The sequence below is a fragment of the Thermobia domestica genome, chromosome 2 (genome assembly GCF_964235325.1).
Source record: "Thermobia domestica chromosome 2, izTheDome1.hap1.1, whole genome shotgun sequence".
In the NCBI taxonomy this organism is placed as follows: Eukaryota; Metazoa; Arthropoda; class Insecta; order Zygentoma; family Lepismatidae; genus Thermobia; species Thermobia domestica.
The window spans coordinates 285,424,760-285,444,047 of record NC_137455.1 but is presented as its reverse complement, the minus strand read 5'-3'; the positions used below and the strand labels follow the sequence as shown (position 1 = coordinate 285,444,047).

General features: G+C 34.6%; 1 protein-coding gene across 1 annotated transcript in view; it reads right to left on the bottom strand.

Annotated features, from left to right (window-relative positions):
- LOC145678538 (uncharacterized) overlaps positions 1-19,288 on the bottom strand; it is a gene marked incomplete in the record, with an annotated part of 652,003 nt that overhangs the window by 556,702 nt on the left and 76,013 nt on the right. Inside the window, 1 exon segment of the mRNA XM_081748800.1 lies at positions 19,092-19,217. Coding sequence (XP_081604926.1) covers positions 19,092-19,217 — 126 coding nt within the window.

Sequence of the window (19,288 nt, the reverse complement as noted above, 5' to 3'; positions counted from 1 at the left end):
TTGCCTAAGAAGAGATTGTATCATGAGGGACGTCCTAGAGGGTATGGTGGCGGGAAAGAGAGGGAGGGGGCGAAGGAGACTACAATTAATGGATGATAACTAACTAAAACTAACTCTATGGCCTATGGAACCTGGAGGTTCAGTGCCGCGTTCACAAAAGCTCTCCGCTGACTTCTATCCTTAGCTAATTGGATCCAGTTTCTACTTTGTATTCCTATCTCTGCGAGATCCATCTTAATATTATCCTCCCATCTGCGCCTAGGTCTTCCTAATGGTCGTTTTCCTATGGGTCTACCAGTCAAGACTTTGAAAGCGTTTCTACTTTCTTCCATTCTAGCTACATGACCTGCCCACCTAAGCCTCCTAGACTTGACGACCCTAACAATGTTGGGTAAACCGTATAAACTATGTAGTTCCTCGTTATGAAGCTTCCGCCATTCCCCATTCTCGTTCCTCTTGGGTCCGAATATTCTTCTCAGGATCCTGTTCTCAAATACTTTCAGTCTATGTTCTTCCCTCAGAGTAAGCGACCATGTTTCGCAACCATACAGAACAACAGGCATGATTATCGTTTTATATATTTTAAGCTTCAAATTCCTCGACAGAATTCGCGACGACAAGAGATTTTGAACCGAATAGTAACACGAATTCCCTGCTTTTAGTCGACATTTAATTTCTTCGTGAATATGATTTTCGTCTGTTAATATTGATCCTAAATATTTGAAAGTATTCACTTTATCAAAAATATTATTTAATATTTTAACGCCTCCACAATTTGCCGTATTACGGTCCCGACGCACTTCCATGTATTTAGTTTTCTCTGCTTTTACTTCTAAACCCATGTCCCTGCAAGCGTTTAATAATATCTCTGCATTTATTTCTACTGTTCTCCTATCATCCCCTATTAAATTTACATCATCAGCATATGCCATAACCTGGTGAATGCCGTTCAACTCTAGGCCCTGGTTGCTATCTTTGATTTTCCTTACGGCGTATTCCAGCACAAAGTTAAATAATAATGGCGACAACGCATCTCCTTGTTTCAGGCCATTTTCGACGTGGAAGCTCGTGGACAAAAATTTTCCTACCCGGACTTTACTTTGGGATTCACTTAAACATATCTTAATTAATCTAATTAGCTTTCTCGGTATTCCAAGCTCTGTAAGAACGTTGTATAATGTTTCTCTCCTAACCGAGTCGTAAGCCTTTCTAAAATCAATAAGTAGTTGATGTACCGGTTTATTGTATTCCCACTTCTTTTCGAGTATTTGGCGAATGGTAAATATTTGGTCGATAGTTGATCGATTTCGTATAAATCCGCACTGATAATCTCCAATAATTTCATCTGCGTACGGGGTCAATCTTGCTAACAGAATATTTGAAAGGATTTTATAGGATGTTGACAGAAGAGAAATGCCTCGATAATTATTACAGTCAGTTTTGTCGCCTTTCTTGTGAATTGGAACAATGATTGACTCTTTCCACTCTTGTGGCAATTCTTCCTTGTTCCAGATAAGGATAATGAGTTTGTGTATCTTGTTCCACAATTTTTCGCCTCCAGCTAAAATTAACTCAGCCGGAATTTCATCTGCACCCGGAGATTTGTGTTTCTTTAATTTCTTTATAGCGGCTTCTACTTCTATTCGATTGGGTTCTGGAATATACGGTTCTGCGGTGTGTATCTCCTTTTCTCCACGCACATTAGTTTTTGGCTGCGTGTTCAGCAGATCGTCAAAGAAATCTTTCCATCTATTTAAGAGGCTATCCGTATCAGTGAGAACTGTTCCGTCAGATTTCTTTAATATATAAGCACGAGGTTGATAGCCTTTCTTAAATTCGCTGATCCCCTTATACATGTCCCGAATATTTTTATTTTTACTATTATCTTCAAGTTCCTTAATTTTAGCTTTCAAAAAATCCCGTTTCTTTGTTCTAAAAGTTTTGGAAGTTTCCCGCCTGATATCTGCGAAATTTTGTGTAGTTATTTCATTCGGATTTTGTAGCCACCGTAATTTTGCCTGTTTTCTCTTCTCTACTAGTTTAATGCATTCTTGGTCAAACCATGGTTTGTTCCTACGTATTTCCGCGTGTCCCAATTTTTCTATTGCTGAACTTTTAATGCTATCTCTAATTTCAATCCAAGTATCCTCAACACTAGTGCACTCCGAGTCTTCTAAAACCGAGAGATTCGAAACTTCAATCTGGTATTCCTCTTTTACCTGGCTCTCTTCTAATTTCTTTAAATTAAATCTCTCCGTTTTCGGACATTGAGTATTACATTTATTCAACGATAATCTCTCCCGTATTATCGCTGCTACCAGGTAGTAATCAGTGTCACAATCAGCTCCTCTAAACGTCCGGACGTCAATTATGCTAGATTGTCTTCTTCTATCTACTAAAACGTGATCAATTTGATTATGTGTTTTTCCGGCTGGTGATGTCCAAGTGTATTTATGAACGTCGCGATGTGGGAATTTTGTACTCTTCACGATTAGGTTTTTGGATGTTGCAAAGTTCACGAGTCTAACACCGTTGTCATTACTTTCCTTATGTAAACTTTCGTTCCCTATAATCGGTTTGAAAATATCCTCTCGTCCTACCTTCGCATTGAAATCCCCTAATAGAATCTTCATATGGTATCGCGGGAGTTGGTCAAATATCCGTTCCACTTCTTCGTAAAAACTGTCTTTTATATCGTCATCCTTATCTTCAGTTGGAGCATGTACATTTAAAACAATAATATCACACCACCGTCCCTTAAGAGTAATAAAAGAAAGTCTGTCAGTAACAAATTCAACCCGTTTAATTGCTGGTAATATTCGTTTGTGAACGAAAAACCCTGTTCCTAACTGGTGATTTTTATTTCCTTCCCCGTAAAAGAACGTAAAATTTCCGGAATTCTCAGTTCCATTTCCTTCCCACCTAACTTCCTGAACTCCTACTAAGTCCATCTTGTATTTCTCTAACTCACTCGTTACAGATTTTAACGCGCCTGCCCTATAAAGACTTCAAATTTTCCATGTTCCAAATCTCATGTCCATTTTCTTTTGCTGATGTCGTGCCAAGTTATCAGTCCTTGTCCGAGGCTTTTGTGAATGTTTCTGAACAAGTACCTTTTTTTACAGGATGAGGGTGTTAGCCTTACCCAAACCCCCAAGCTGGAGGACCACTCCTAGTCGTCTGTCCGCGACTGCTTATTCAGTATATTCGCAGCTAACCTCTATATTTAGAGGCCTTCTCCTCGATCCGCAACCTGAGGACGCGCCATGCCGTGGTGACAGGAACCCACGTTACACGGATTAATGGATGATATTAAAACAGAAAGATCATACGCGAAGACGAAAAGGTTAGCGGAGGACCGTGGAGCATGGAAGCTTCTCAGCTGCGGCCAGTGACCTGCTAATAAAGGCAGAATACCTATGATGATGAAATAAATTCAGAATTAAAGTACGAATCCACAAGCTTTCACGTTGAAAATGGCTTGAAACAAGAAGATACGTTGGCATCATTATTGTTCAACTTTGTTCAGGGATGTACCACAACGAACAATCACTGACAGCACCAGGATCTAAAGCTGAATGGTATTTACCACGATATGGCGTATGCTACTGATGTTATATAATTGGGGACGACAGGAGAACAATATAAGAAATGCAAAGTATCATTGAATGCTTGCAGAGACTTAGAAGTAAGCGCGGATAAAACTAAATACATAGAAGTCCGTCGCGATTCTGAAACTGTAAAATATAAGTATGTTAAAATAACATAAAATACTTTCTACAAAGTCAATATTTTCAAATACCTAATTAGGTTTACGAGACCAAAAGCTCTTCACAAAAAATAAATACCGACTAAACGCAGGATATTCGTGTTATTATTTATTTCAAAATGTTTGTTCTTGCGAATTTTGTCGAGAAATATGAAGCTGAAAATACATAAAACGATAATCATGCTCTTGTGCTATATGGATGGGAAACGTGGTCGGTTACTCTGAGGGAAGAAAGCAGAGTAAAAGTATATGAAAATAAAATAATGAAACAAGATTCGGACCCAAGAGGAACCAGAATGGGGAATGGCATAAACTTCAAAACAAGGAACTACATAATTTAAACCGTTTACCAAATAGTGTTACCTTCATCAAGTTTATTGTGCTCAAGTGGGCAAGTCATGTAAACAGAATGGAAGAAAGTAGAAATGTTTTCACAGTTTTAATAGAAATTCACTAGGGAACAACCATTAGGAAGATCTCCGTGCAAATCGGAGGATACCTAAGATGGGTCTCTGAGAAATTGCAATAGAAAGTAAAACCTGGATTTAGTTGGCTAAGTACGCAAGTTAGTGGTGACATTTGTGAACTAAACATTGAAGGTCCTTCTTCGAAATGTCATAGAGTTAGTTTGTTTGTTTGTTATCATACCATATGTTGTGTGATGACTCTTGACGAAAGTTTCCTCGTTGATAGAGGTCATTAACTGGAATGTTGGATTGCTAAGGTGTATGATGATACTAGCAAGTTTCAAATTCAACGCATTACTAGTGAGATTCCTTATCTCAATTTTGTGTTTCGAATATCATTTTCTAGCTACATACGTGATACTTAAAATAATAAAATAAAATATACTTATTAAAACCTAACTAAGCTTGACAGAATTATGAATCGTATTCAATTCACCCACCACGTTTTCAATGACACTGAAATATCTATTGAAATTATTCTTGGTTTAAGGAAATTCTCAAATTCCTTATTGCTACTACAAATGATAACAGGTCAATTGAATTGTGCTCTTGTAACTGACGCCCATAATTATGTCCATTTTTTTTTGCGATATCTACATCTCTGGGCACATGATTGAGTTCTCTTTTTCTTATGTTTCGAGGCAAAGCCAGCTTTAAGCCTATTGAAGCAAGTGATTTCAATAACTCACTAAGTCTAAGAGGGCTCTCCACTTGAGTATTATATACTCTTGGGTTTTTAAGTGCAAACGACAAAATTTTGGAAACTACCTGGGAATTCATGGTCAAGTAAAATTGTTGATTATGTCTTATAAACAAATATTCCTGTATAACTATAGTGTACAATGTAATCTAAGAAGCGTATTGCAAATGATACATTAATGAAATGGGAGGTTCACAGATGAAAAGAATAATAACCCACAGACTTCTACAGACCAGGTATTCTCGTGCTCGCTAGTTTGGGTCAAAAAAGAGAATATGAAATTCTAGTTGTGTGGAAAAGTTGCGTATTCCAAGTTAATCAAAAGGAAAAAATATTCAGAAAATTATATTTTATCTTTGTTCGTTAAACTCACCTTAATGTTTTTTTAAAAAAATATTAAAAACATTAATTACAGAGTACAGCAAGAAATCTGAGCCTAACATATAAATATGTTTTTCATATGCATTTTTGCATGAAAAAATCAAATCTGTAATTATATTTTATGTAACGCATACCAATCTTGTTAAAAAATCAAAAGCTTGATACTTTTTACCGTGAAATACGTATTTTAAAGATGGTGAAATATGATATATGATTAATGCTTTGTTTAGTTACTGAAATGTAGAGTACTATTTTCGCAGCGAGACTCATATTAGACGAGGGTTTACAGTTTCTTGTGGAATCCGAACCACCGCGTGATACAATGTTCTTCCTGAAATCGAATGCGAGATCCCGTGCACTGCAGCCGCATGTGCTACCCGCTAGAGCAGAGTGGATATAGAAAGGAACTAATATACTTTACAATATGCGCTAATTTAAATATCATTGAAGCTACATTTTTCTTCTTTACAAAAGAATATGCTTTCTAAAGAGGAGTTCTCCTGCTCCTCCAATTTCTCCTACTGCATACGAGTCCTTCTCTGCGTTATAATAGGAAACGTTGGTTACTTATATTTCCCCCCTCTTCATTTCACATAGTAGTCCATCTAATAATAAGCGAGTTCTGACTTGTATTGGGTAAATCTCCTGTCAGAAGTTCTAGGATTTGAGTAATTTTGGGTTCGGTTGTATTGTTGTTTGCTAGCTGGTGTTTCGTTGGGGTAGTCGGTTTTGCCGCGTTGTGTTTTTGTGGTAGTGGGTGCTGTGCATCTGGATTTCAAGAAAGTGTTAAATAAACCTTTAGCTACATGCGGTGGAGTGTAATATCCCGTGTGTGTAAAAATAAACCTCTCCTATTTTGTTATCAGTTTTATCAGTTGTTATCAGTGAACTTACATTTAAAACTCAGAAGAGCAGCCTTACACTTTTAGTTATAAAAGTTTTTGAACTTTATGGTTGAAGACCAGGATAAATCTTAGGTCCCCCATATATGTACGTTGCACTACCAGAAAAACAGAGTTCTATGAAATTTTCTGTACCTATGATTTAGCACGAATAAATGAATCACGTAACAGACTGAAACTTTTGCTTGACATATGTAAAGGGCTTTTCCTCTAAATCAAACATCAGATTAGGTACCCTAATTTAAGTTGACCAGTTCTACATAGTGAAGATCTTTCAGTACCTAAAGCTCCAGAGAATTATACTATTGATTTAAAAGAAGAATCCCCAGAATTCGAAGCAACAGTGTAGATGTAGAGCTCAGCCATTTGATAACACAAGGAGAACTTAATTTTAGACCTTAAATCTTCCTAAAAGAAGAGAGGAATTGTTGGTCTCAAGCCTTCAAAATAGAAATCTCTTAGCTCAAATTGTTAACATAAGGTTTTTAAGAAAACTACAGTCATATTGATGAGTATTTCGTTGAAAATGGAGGCATTGTTTATTACAAATATATACGAGGGTTGTACCAAAGTAAGGTTTCCATATTTTTTACCAATAGAAAAAAATGTTTATTGTTATTAATTTCTACATCGTTCAAAAACTTACACTGTTTTCTATTTTTCAATATAGTCTCCATTTTAGGTCGCTCAGTGTTTGCTTGGCAGACGACAGAGATGGAAGTGTTGATCGCCGCTCCAGCAAAGTGCGTGGTTCGAGAAGTAATCCGGTTTCTCCGCGCAAGGAAGTTACCGCCCGTGGTGATTCATCGGCAACTGACTGAGGTTTATGGTGAAGAGTGCACGTCCGTGCAGTACGTCCGCAAATGGTGCAGAGCTTTTGCTGAGGGTCGCTCCGAAGTTCACGATGAAGAACGAAGTGGAAGACGGATGACGGATGCAATTGTCCAGAAGATCAATAGTGAGCTGCTCAAAGATCGGGGGGTCACTGTCCGTGAACTTGTCCTTCCCTCTTCTCCAAGCTAAAGAAAGACTTAGGTGTCAAACGCTTCAAGAGCAAGGATGAAGTCCGAGCAGAGGTCACACGCTTCCTCATCGGATTGGCGGGAGACTTCATCGATTTAGGAATACAAAAGCTGGACACCGTCTTCAAAAGTGTGTTTAAAAAATGGAGACTATCTTGAAAAGTAGACAACAGTGTAAGCTTTCGAAGTATGTATAAATTAACAATAAACATTTCTTCTATTTGTAAAAAATATGGGAACCTTACGTTTGGGAAACCCCCCTAGATGACTTATTTGAGTATTTGAAACACGAACATATTCCCACCGAATGGCACTTGTTTATTAACAGCTAGAAAGTAAGTCTGGAGGCTTTGCTACTTCATATTGGAAATGTCCACACATCTCTTCCTGTAGCGTATGTGGCTCATACAAAAGAGACTGTGAAGTTATGATTGCAATATTGGACTTCATTGAATATAAAGAAAATCAAATAGCATGAATTTGGAGATCTTAATGTTACTGGTATTCTCACAGAACTTTAAGAAACAATACACCAAATATTATTGCCTTTTATGAGAGTAGGATAGATTTTTGATCAATTAAGAATTTTTGTGAAAATTTTGTCCTTTAAAAATTTTCTCTAGGTTCAATAGTTTAGTTGAATACAGACTTTGGTAAAATATAGTAATTAGATAAGAGTTGTTCAAAATTTGTGAGCAAATATTTCAGAGCCTAGTTTATTGAATATTAGATATTGTATTTGAATTCTTGCTGTAGAAAGAGATTCTAGTCGATCATACAACGTACTTTTCTGATTGTTATCAAATTTCGAGTTTACTGTGAAACATAGCTTTCATATCTGCTTATTGTTAATAAAATTTATAGAATTAATTTATTACCTTTAATGTTGAAAACATGTTTCGATATTTCCATACATTTGAATGAACTCTGATATTTAATTGTTAAATAGATTTGTTCTCCCGAAACTGCCAGGTGTGAGAGGTTATAGGTAAGGAAATAATAGGTAATTTTCAAGGTTGTTTGAACTCTCCGTATTACTCCCGCTGTATTGGGTTTTCAATTCTCACATCGGTTATTTACCATTCTGGGTTTTTAAGTAGTATGAAAATTGTGATTTCCTAAGAAGCGTGTTAGCGTTCCTACAAGATTCTGGCTCGCAGGTCTAACTTTATTACCTCCGACTCCACCATCTTAAATTCGTTTCGAAACTGCGCTCTTACATTTAGATGAAATCTCCACTTTAACTTCGTTTCGCAAATCAGATTTAAATTCAATTTAAAACTACACCAATTTCTCCCATTGAAATTTTAAAATTCTGTGTGCAACTAAACCAATTAAATTTATATTTCTAGTTGAAGCTATATTGAATTAAGAAACGACCAATTGAGATTTTTTGTAACTTAAATTCTATTAACTGGTTAGTATTTAATTCAATTTACTCTAACATTTCCACGTTATTTCTATTACTAATAGCTCGTCACTTAAAATATTTATATTTGAGCGTTAATTATAACCCATTTATTTTGGTTGAATATTTTTTTTCGAAATTAGTTCTAAATAACGATCGGAGAAAGGGTTTCAAACTCTAGCGAGTGTTTATAACTGAGTTAAGTTGAAATCTGTTAAACCAGTCAGATTATTTGTAATTCAGTTTATGAATCATCCAAATCTGGTTTGGTTCATTGCAATTTGTGTTACCTCTATTCGTTTGGATTTACAAGAGAAATCAATGTAATTAAACTCTAATTATGAAAAGTTAGAAAGTACGGAGAATTCGAATATTTTAAATAAATATATTTAAAAAGACCTTCAGGTTTTCGTGAACGATATTCGAAGGGAATTCCGTGACGTAATATCAAATGGCATAGGGTGTAAAAAATTTCTTGCCAAACTGTACTTAAAAGAAAAGAAACCATTCAAAAATATCCGTTTCTAATACCAAAAAATAAAGAAAAGTTTATTAATGAATGTATTCAAGAATAAATATCGCAAGGAATTCTGGTGCATGTCGATTATTCTAAAAAGTAGCAGTTGTTTTCTTGTAAGAAATAACAATAATACACATCGCAATTTTGCGAATTTTTGTAGTGCTAATTCATTGATCATAGCTGATGTGTATCCGTCTCCCAACATGGAGGAGTGTTTAATAAGCCTTGCAGGGAAGAAAGTTCTCAGCACTTTCTACTGCAAAAAAGCTTATTTACAACGTCACTTAATGAAGACCCGCGGGAGGTCACTACTATAATATCCACGAAAAGATGTTGCCAATACACCAGAGTTCCTGTGGGAGTTAAGACCACGAGTAGTTTACTATTTCGCACTATGGAAAAGGTTCTGGGAGATATTAAAGAACAATGTGTAGAAGTTTACTTTGCTGATGTCCTTGTTCCTTCCGAAAATATGGAGGAGCACAAAAGAACTTTGCTTTTGGTATTGGAGGGAATGAGGGAAGTCAAATTACCATTTCGCTTGACAAAAGTTTATTTTTTTATTAAAAAATCAAGTATTTAGGGTTTGTGGCGGATGGTGTTTCCATTGAAATCGATCAACCAAGAATAGCAGCCGTTAAAAATATACCTCCTCCTAGAAATAGCAGAGGTATAATGAAAGTATGTGGAATAATTAACTATTACTCTAAGTTTTACGTAAGCCAGGATTTAATGCCTCCCATAAGCGAATTAAGTTTGGAGCGTAAGAAATTTGAGTGGACAAGAGCATAAGAAGTTTTTGGATAAATTGTAAGAAATGTTGATAAATAATGCAATATTAAAACTTCCACAATTGAATAAAAAATCTATATGCATTGCGATGGGAGTGGAAATCCTATTGGAGATTGTCTCTCGCAATTCGATAGTGAAAATCGTTTCTTACTTGTTGCTTTCTATTCGAAGAAATTGACAGAAGTGAATAAACACAGAAGTATATATGAAATTGAATGTCTTAGCTTGGCTAAGTCGATAAAGAGGACCCTTACTATCTTAGATGGGAGTTCGTAGTCTTTACCGTCAATAAAGCATTGCTATTGATATTAGAAAATTTTCAAAGATTATATAAATGCGGATGCTTGCTAGACACTATGCTAGTTTTCTCTCACGGTAAAACATATTAAGCACCAGAAAACTGTGGTTGGGATTCTTTGACTAGAGTTTATGACCCTTTTCGATTTGTTCAAGTTGATTGATCAGTAGGAATGGCTACAATAAAGAAAAACTTGAAAGTAACAAATACATGAACTTACCGTTAAAAGAGAATATCGATGCTTTACAAAGAAAATATCCGGAATTATGAAACCTTATAGATGGAAAAGCTTAAAATATATAAACAGATAATCATGCCGTTGTTCTGGTGGTAGCGAAACATGGTCGCTTACACTGAGGGAGGAACGTAGACTGAAAGTGATTGAGAACAAAATCTTGAGACGAATATTCGGACCGAAGGAAAAGGGAAAGGGGGAATGGTGGAAAAACTTCATAACGAGTACCTACATAACATATACAGTTTACCAAACATTGTCAGGGTCATCAAGTATAGGGTGCTTAGGTGGGCAGGTCATGTAGATAGGATGGAAAACAGTAGAAATGCTTTCAAAGTCTTGACTAAAAGACGAATCGGAAAACGACCATTATAAAGAGCTAGGAACAGATGATAGGAAAATAGTAAGATGGATCTCGCAGAAAAAGGAATGCAAAGAACAAACTTGATCCAGATGTCTAAGATAGAAGTCAGTGGAGAGCTTCTGTGAATGCGACATTGAATCTATGGGTTCCATAAGTCATAGATTTAGTTAATTAGTTAGTTGTTAGAGGGGATAAGTTACTGTGAAAATGCTTATAATTTCGTCCTGAACAATGATATCTTTACGAAGAAAAGTGTTGGTTTTATCTGTTTCTATAAAATAGCATTCCTATCTATTTGCAATGGCTATTACTTGAATTCTTTCATGACCTGATTTCGTTAGGTGGACTTTCTGGGCATATCACACCTTAAAGAAAATCAAGAAAGGATACATACGGAATACCGTAGTGAAAGACTAAAGGAGTTCTTTTTCAATTTTATGCTCAGTAAGAAGGTGAAAGATAATAATAAGAGAAATATGGGTCTTCTAATATCTAATTATTTAAAAGGAATCTGTAAGAACTGTATGATTGATATTATAGGCCCAATGCTTGTGTAAGACGACTATAAATTTTTGCCAATAGGAGTTGACAAGGCATAACGATTTGCTTTTCTGGAAGAATAGAGAGTGTTTAATGCACAAATTATTTGCAAGAACTTGCTAGAAGTGCTTAGTTGAATGGGATTTCCGGACACCCTCTCTACAGATAATGCTCCTGTTTTTACTTCACAACATTCAAACTGTTGTTTAGTCTGGCCATTAAACACATAAGAATCAGCCCTTATCATGTTGAAGCGAATATTGCAGAGAGGTTAACGAAAACTCCATAATACGTAATCAAACCTCCTGACCAAGATATATTCGAGTGATTCAATTTTCTCAAAATTTCCGTGAGCATTCTGAAATTTCTGGTCACTCGAAATTTCTGGTCTAAAATGCGTTTCACAAGAAGTCTTTTTAGGACTTCCGTTGAAGAGCCCTCTAGAAAATAACTAGCAGGATAATAGTCCAGGATTGTTTAAGTAAGATTAATAGATAACTTGGGGACACGCTCATAAAAACTGGAAATTTCCTAGAATAATAGAAGGAAAATATTATCTAATATGAGAGATCCAGTTGTAGTACAAATTTGAGATGAAGTGCTCTTGAGATCACATATTAAGTCATCGTTAACAGAAAAAAAATGTAATGAAATCTTTAAATTTTACGTCTCACCGTTATGCCGGTTAGGCTAAAGGAGACTCTGATGATGAGAGATGAGTGAAATGGTGGAAGGAAGAACGTGGGAGGAAACGGGAGAACCCCGAAGAAACCCACGAGCACGGTGTTTGTCCACCACAAAGTCCACTTGGCGTGAGCTGGGATCGAACCAGGGGCCCCAAGGACCGGAGGTAAACGCTCTACCACCGAGCCACCGCGCCCCCACCATCATCGTTAACAGAGAAGACTACAAAGCCTTTGAGTGGTAAATAGGATGGAGTATTTATTACTAGATTTTTGACTCCAAATACTGTGGTAGTGTCGAACTTGAATAACGAGGAGAATTGTTTAAAGAGAGTTCACGTAACATAAGTTAAGAAATTCTTTTTGAGGCAAGAGAATAAATTGTTAATCCAGTCATATTTGAATGGAATTCATTCATAAAGAAATTTAGTCATAAAAATAATTAATAGTTTGCATTTTAATCAGAGGCTGTAAGCAACTTAGAAAATAAATTTTGCGATACAATTGTTTTCCTCTTTTGAATCCTCGTAAAGTTTTAAAAAGAATATTTGGATTAATTGTAATGTAAGTGTGTGTAAGATTGGAAAGTATAATCAGAAGATTATAATAGAAGGAAATTAAATTTGTAATAATAACTTTTAGAATAGCCAATAGTAACAAAATTAAAACCATCATGTATTTTCCAAATGTGAATTTAAGAGATCTGTACAAATTTTAATGTGGATTTTTTTATTGTTTGCTGTGAGTTTTGTAGTATGGAAGATTATTGTTCATGTAAGAAAATTCCTAAGACTTTTACTTCCTTCAGCCATTAAGGTTTGTGGCACATGTTCGTGGCCACAAGAAGGAATTATATACTCGGACAAGATTTTGAAACAAAAAAATGTTGTTTTCATGAAGTGTACATGGAAGCTCTGCCGACGAACATGTTTCAGGGTGAAGTTCCAAGGAGACAATACGAAATAAGAAATAGTTCTTGAATAATGATGTGGACTTTGATAAAAATGAACAAAACCATAATTACAGAAAGAAAAAAATAATGATTATGAATGTCTCATTTTTCTTTCTTTAAAAAAGGACAGAGAACAAAAATGTATTTGTGTTAAAACGACAGGTATAAATATCTTCTAGTAAGCTTTGGTTAGAGAGCCGGAAAGAGAAGAACAGATTTATTTATGTCAGCATTCAATGAGATATTAATGCACTTTTATCTTGTGACTGAAACGTGTTTTTGTATATTTTCAGTTGATAGAATGGCAGTAGAGACAGAACCTGTTAAGTGGGTATATTCGTAACATAAATCGATTGATTTCATCGTTTATTAACATGTTGGACATTTTGTTGCTTTCTTAACTTGGTTACTAGCGAATTTAGAAAAGAGGAAGTAAAATTTATTTTCACTGCGTTATCATTTCTGTAAGTGGTGATAGGAGAGGCACTTTGGTTTGCTTCTGTTGATGTCATTTTATCGTTTTCTTTCAGCTTTGGCTGATTGACAATTCGAAGTTTCCATTTGTTAATTATTGCCATAGAAACTAGAGAGAAAATGTCCTTTGGTTACAGTATTACGGTAAGTAAAAGTAGTTGGTACCCGTAGTTATATCCCATGTCCTGTGTTTTGTTTGTTACTTTGAGGGTTGAGTTTGTCACCTTGTTGTTTTAGGAGTATAACGTACCTTTATTTTGACAAAATCTTTGTACTGAATTCATCTCCTATTCAGCTTGCAAATGATAATAAACAGTTTCAAATATGGTTACTTTTCTGTCCAGCATAAATAAATTTTTAAGCCAATTAAACGAGACCTGTGAGATACTTTAATAAACTAATTATTTTTGGCTAACATTTGAACAATTAAGAATTTATGCGAAAATGTTGTCCTTTTCAGAGTTTCTCGAGGTTTAATAGTTTAGTTGAATGCAGACTTTGGTAAACTATAGTAATAAGAATTTATGCAATTACGACATATAGGAGTTGTTCAAAATTTGTGAACAAATTTTAGAGCATAATTTACTGAATATTTGATATTATATTTGAATTCTTGCTGTAGAAACGAGATGCTAGTCAATCATAAAACGTATTTTTCTGATTGTTATTAAATTTCAGGTTAACTATGAAAGATTTTTATATATATATATATTTATCTACTTTTAATAAAATTTATAGAATTGATTAATTGCCTTTAGTGTTGAAAACTTGTTTCTATATTTCCATATATTTGAATGAACTCTGAAATTTGATTGTTAAATATATTTGGTTTCTCGATACTGCCAGGTATCAGGTTATAGGTGAGGAAACAATAAGTAATTTTCTAGGCTGCTTTGGAATCTCAGTAGGGAGCACGGTGGGTCAGTGGTAGAAGGTTCACCTCCAGTGCTTGGGGTCCTTGGTTCCGTACCAGCTCGGGCCATGTGGATTTTGTGGTGGACAAACACCGTGCTCGTGGGTTTTCTAGGGGTTCTCCCGTTTCCTCCCACTTTCTTCATTTCACCAATTCACACATTTCTCATCATCACCGTGTATTTTATTCTAACTAGCACAAACATGGGAATTAAAACTGAAAGATTTCATTTCATTTCATTTTTGGATTCCCCGTAAGCCGCCCACTATATTGGGTCTTCAATTCTCACATCAGTTATTTACTATTACAGATTGGCGAGTAATATGCGAATTGTGGTTTCCTAAGAAGTGTGGTAGCGTTGCTACAGTTCACAGATTGAAATAGTCATCCCGGATTAAGACTCTGAAACTAAACTCACTGAAATTGTTAAATTAGCTGTCCGGTTATTTCAGGTTTCTTTGCAAATATAAAGGCTGAAAATTATAAAACTATTGGTTGTGAGATGGTACTCAGTTTTCATCTCATGGGAGGCAACATTTCATTAAAATTACTATTTTTGCAATCACATCTTGACTTTTTCTCTCAAAACCTCGGCACAGTAAGCGATGAACACGGAGAATCTTCTTATCACAAAAATGTCACATTCGAAAAGCGTTACAATGGACAATTGATTGAAAGTTTACTTGATGGATATTAGAAAAATAAACACACTGCTGAACAAAACTGCACTTATTTAATATTAAAACACTTTTACACGTGACGTTTCGATCTTCTAGCCAAGATCCTCATCGGGCGTACACTGAGAGACTCAGTGTACGTCTGATGAGGATCTTGGCAAAAGTTTGAAACTTCACGTGTAAAAGTGTTTTAATATTAAATAAGTGCAGTCTTGTTCAGCAGTGTGTTTATTTTTCTGATTTTATTTGCAAGACGTATGAATATGATTGTGTGCCATAATGAATATTAATGATCTATCATCAGAAAGACTCCAGAAGATGTCTGCAAGTGTAAACGATAAAAGGAATGCTATTAAAGAGTAAACCAACAATATTTAATTTTAGTATAATACACCTTCCTAGCCTACATTAAATAGTAAATATTTGTAAATACGAACATTTCTTATAATAGGTTCTGGTCTGCCAAACGAAAACACGGCATGATAGAACATTTTGGTTTCCACCAATACGTTCAGCACCTGCCATTTAGTTTAAATCATGTAATTCTATTTGAAGGACAGTAAAAAAAAAAAACAAATTTGTTGCGCAGTGTTATTTTCTTAACGATCACAAGAATTGTTTTCTGACACCTAAAGGCATAACATTATTTTAATTAATTGTTTAACATATTTGTAGAATTTCAGTGTTAGTTTAAGAGTTCTTGGATATGGTCTGAATTTTGTGAATTTTCTGAACAATTGATTTTCTTAGTAGCAAAATTATTATTTCTAAAGAGACCCGAATCTCGCCACGTAGAGAAGGCTGCCATTCGAGTTATATCCACGCCCTACTCACCTTTCCTACATAGTTGAAGTTAAATTTAGGACGGTTGCAGTGATGTATCCCTTTCAGCAGCGAGCTATTTTTAAACATTTTTACCATTATGAGACAAATAAAGTAATTTTATGTTGTTAGAGATAGTAAAATTTAATCTAAAATTTCAGTGCTAACGCAATAAATAATGCTTTTAGTTATTTTCTTCAGAGTTTAGTCCCTTTTCGCGAAGTGAAAGTAAGATATTTAAAAAAAAATTTAAAAAAAAGAATATCCCCTTTATAATCATGCGAACACTCAATATTTCAGCGCTATAAGATTCAATATACTAGAACTCGCGCCAAGTAAATTTTGTAGTGGACAGACACCGTGTGCGTGGATTTTCTCGGATTATCATCACCGTCTCCTTTAGCCTATCCACCGTAACTGTGGGACGTAGAAACTGAAAGATTTTAGAGTCAATATGCGATAATTCGTTTTCTCAACCAAAACTAATTTCCATACAGTGATGAAACATTACAATGCCATAAATCGATTTTATGTCAAGAAAATAAAACTACTTGTCTTGGAAATATTGGGTTGGTGCAGTTGGAATATCGGAAAGACATGTGTCACTTTTATAACAAGTCAAATAAATAATAAAACATAATACATTCTATTCCAATAATTCTAAAGATCCAGTTATAAACAACTGCATTCGCTGAACTAAAACTTGGGAAATTCTATAGCAAAAGAAGTCTCAAGTGTGCGTTCTAAAGAAAAGTTGAGTTCTACATTGCATGATCTGGTCCTCACTTAAGTTCTCTCCTGATAAAAGTGATGGTGATGATGTTATAATAAGTTAATTATTTAATTTGTGGTAGAACTTTGAGTCACGTTCAAATATTTATATTTATGTACTGTATGATGGCTGCGAAGATTGGAACACATTATATTTAATGGAAAATAAAGGATAATAACATCATATACGAATTCCACGTTTTGAGATATGGCTTTCATTTATTTGGAAGACGTTTAAATTTAATAAAACATTAAAGCCCAGAACTGCTGTTGGCACTGATGAAATACCTTCAAATATTATAAAGAGGTGTTTAGATGTATTTATATATCCGCTATAGATTATATTCAATTTCGCTTTAAAAACATGCACTTTTCCAAATAAATGGAAATCATCTATAGTTTGACCAATACCAAAGACCAATAATAGACATGAAATTCACAACTAGCGGCCTATATCAATTTTACCAACTTTTGTAAAGATATTTGAACAAATCCTATACCGACGGATAATTGACCACATACAACCCGTAACCTCGAGTTTAATTGTACGAATCTCATACCAATACTAAATGTTAATGTCCGGACAGTTAAAACTCCTGTTGATAACTCTGGTCTGTTCTGTTGAGAAAAGCAAGGACCAACGTATTATTGAAATCACCAATCTGGAGATTATGTTCTTATTATAACACAATACGCATCGAACACAAAATTGACGTATGTAATATGAACTTTGTGTTTAAGAAAACTATTGTAAATTTATTATGTAATACAAAACACTATAATTGAACTTATGCCTACTGTGTGGGGAAGACAAATAAATAATTGTTTAATGGAGAAAATACATATCAAGTAACTAGTTGTATCATTATCTCTACAAAGGCATAAGTTCTCAAGTCAGAATGAAAAATGTCAAAATATTAATAAGATAATTAACATGTATTGGACATAGATGTATTAAGAGGTTGCATAACATATCTTTCCCACACCGAATTTATGAAAGACTCCTACTATATACTGGGATTCCAAACCATTGTCACTTGGATCCGGTATAAGTTGTGTTTATAGAATCCTAAATGCACGGATTCTTTCTGGAAAGCATGTTGTTCTCCACTGCACTATCCTATATTATAGATGGCTGCTTAAAGAACCATGCCACATATCAAGATCTACCCATAATTTTATATTAACTTGGTAATGTATATGAACCTTGGAGAGAACATAATCTAATGATTGTAGTGTAACTAATGTATTTTGTGGTTTTATGCGTACAGTAACGGTTGGATTAACTCATGTTGTCTAATGCAATATATACAGAGTTTATATCTATTTTTCTAGGTGGACAACTGCAACTTTAAACAAAACGATTATCTAAGGTTAGCGTTTTACAAAATAAACTGCAATATGTTTGGTTATGTCGAAAACACTGAAAATCCTTACAAAACAAGGAAACATGAGAAATATCAATAGAGTTGCGAAAAGATATCACTGAAATTTTTTATGAAATAAATGAAAAGCAAGATATGCCTAATATTCACTTGACGAAATTAATGTATTAATTTCTTTATATTCGTACCAGTGAAAAGAGTTTCCCGTTTAAGAAAATAATCTATGGTTAGGTAAAATTAACTTATGGAACACAAATATAAAATCATACTTGAATTACATAATATTCACGCCAAATTTCTTGTATGTGTTTTCTTGCACTAACATTTTAAAATATTACAAAACTAACATATTCAAGAAGCGATCGTACAGTTGAGCAATTTGGTGTACCCAAAAGACACGTAATGATCATAAAGTATTCCATTTTTCAAATGCTAATTCTAGTACATTAAACGATTTTATTTGGAATTATGTATTGTTACAAGTAGTCTCCTAGAACGGGATTTTAATAGCAGTTCACTGGGAAGAGTTGGAGTCTGCCCGATTGAATGCAGAAGAACAGTACAATATTCTTAGGGTATGTAAGAAGGTTTGGAAGTAGTATTGGGCTGTTTATGTTATTTGTAGTTAGATAGATGTCACGTATATAAATAACGTCTTTAGTTTATATCTCTGCTTTATGATGCAATATATTATCGCCTATGACAAATGAAAGGGAATAACCGATATTATATAAGAGAAAGTCCTCAGAAATGTTCTTTCATGAGGCACTGGAATGTCTAAATGTAACAGGAGTCAAAGCACAATGCATATGGACTAGAGATATTCACCGAATTAAATGTGGTACAATGTTCGGTGATTAACAAAGTGGATTGTGTACCGTTATGATTAAAATTCTTCATAAGTATGAGACGTCTAAGCAGTTTTCAATTTTTAGTTTTTATACTTACAAATATACCATCTAAAGAAATATGTATAATCAAAAGGGAAAAGACGTAAATAATATTAAAATTCTTACCACATAACGCAGAATCTTCGTCACTCCCATCTCGGCAATCATTATCGGTGTCGCATATAAAATTCTTATTAATGCATCGTCCATTATTGCATTGAAATTGTTCTTCACTACAACGATTGACCGATCCTGTAAGGAATAGAAAACACACTATCACATGCCCAAACGAACAGCTGTTTCATACTTATAATTATTATGGT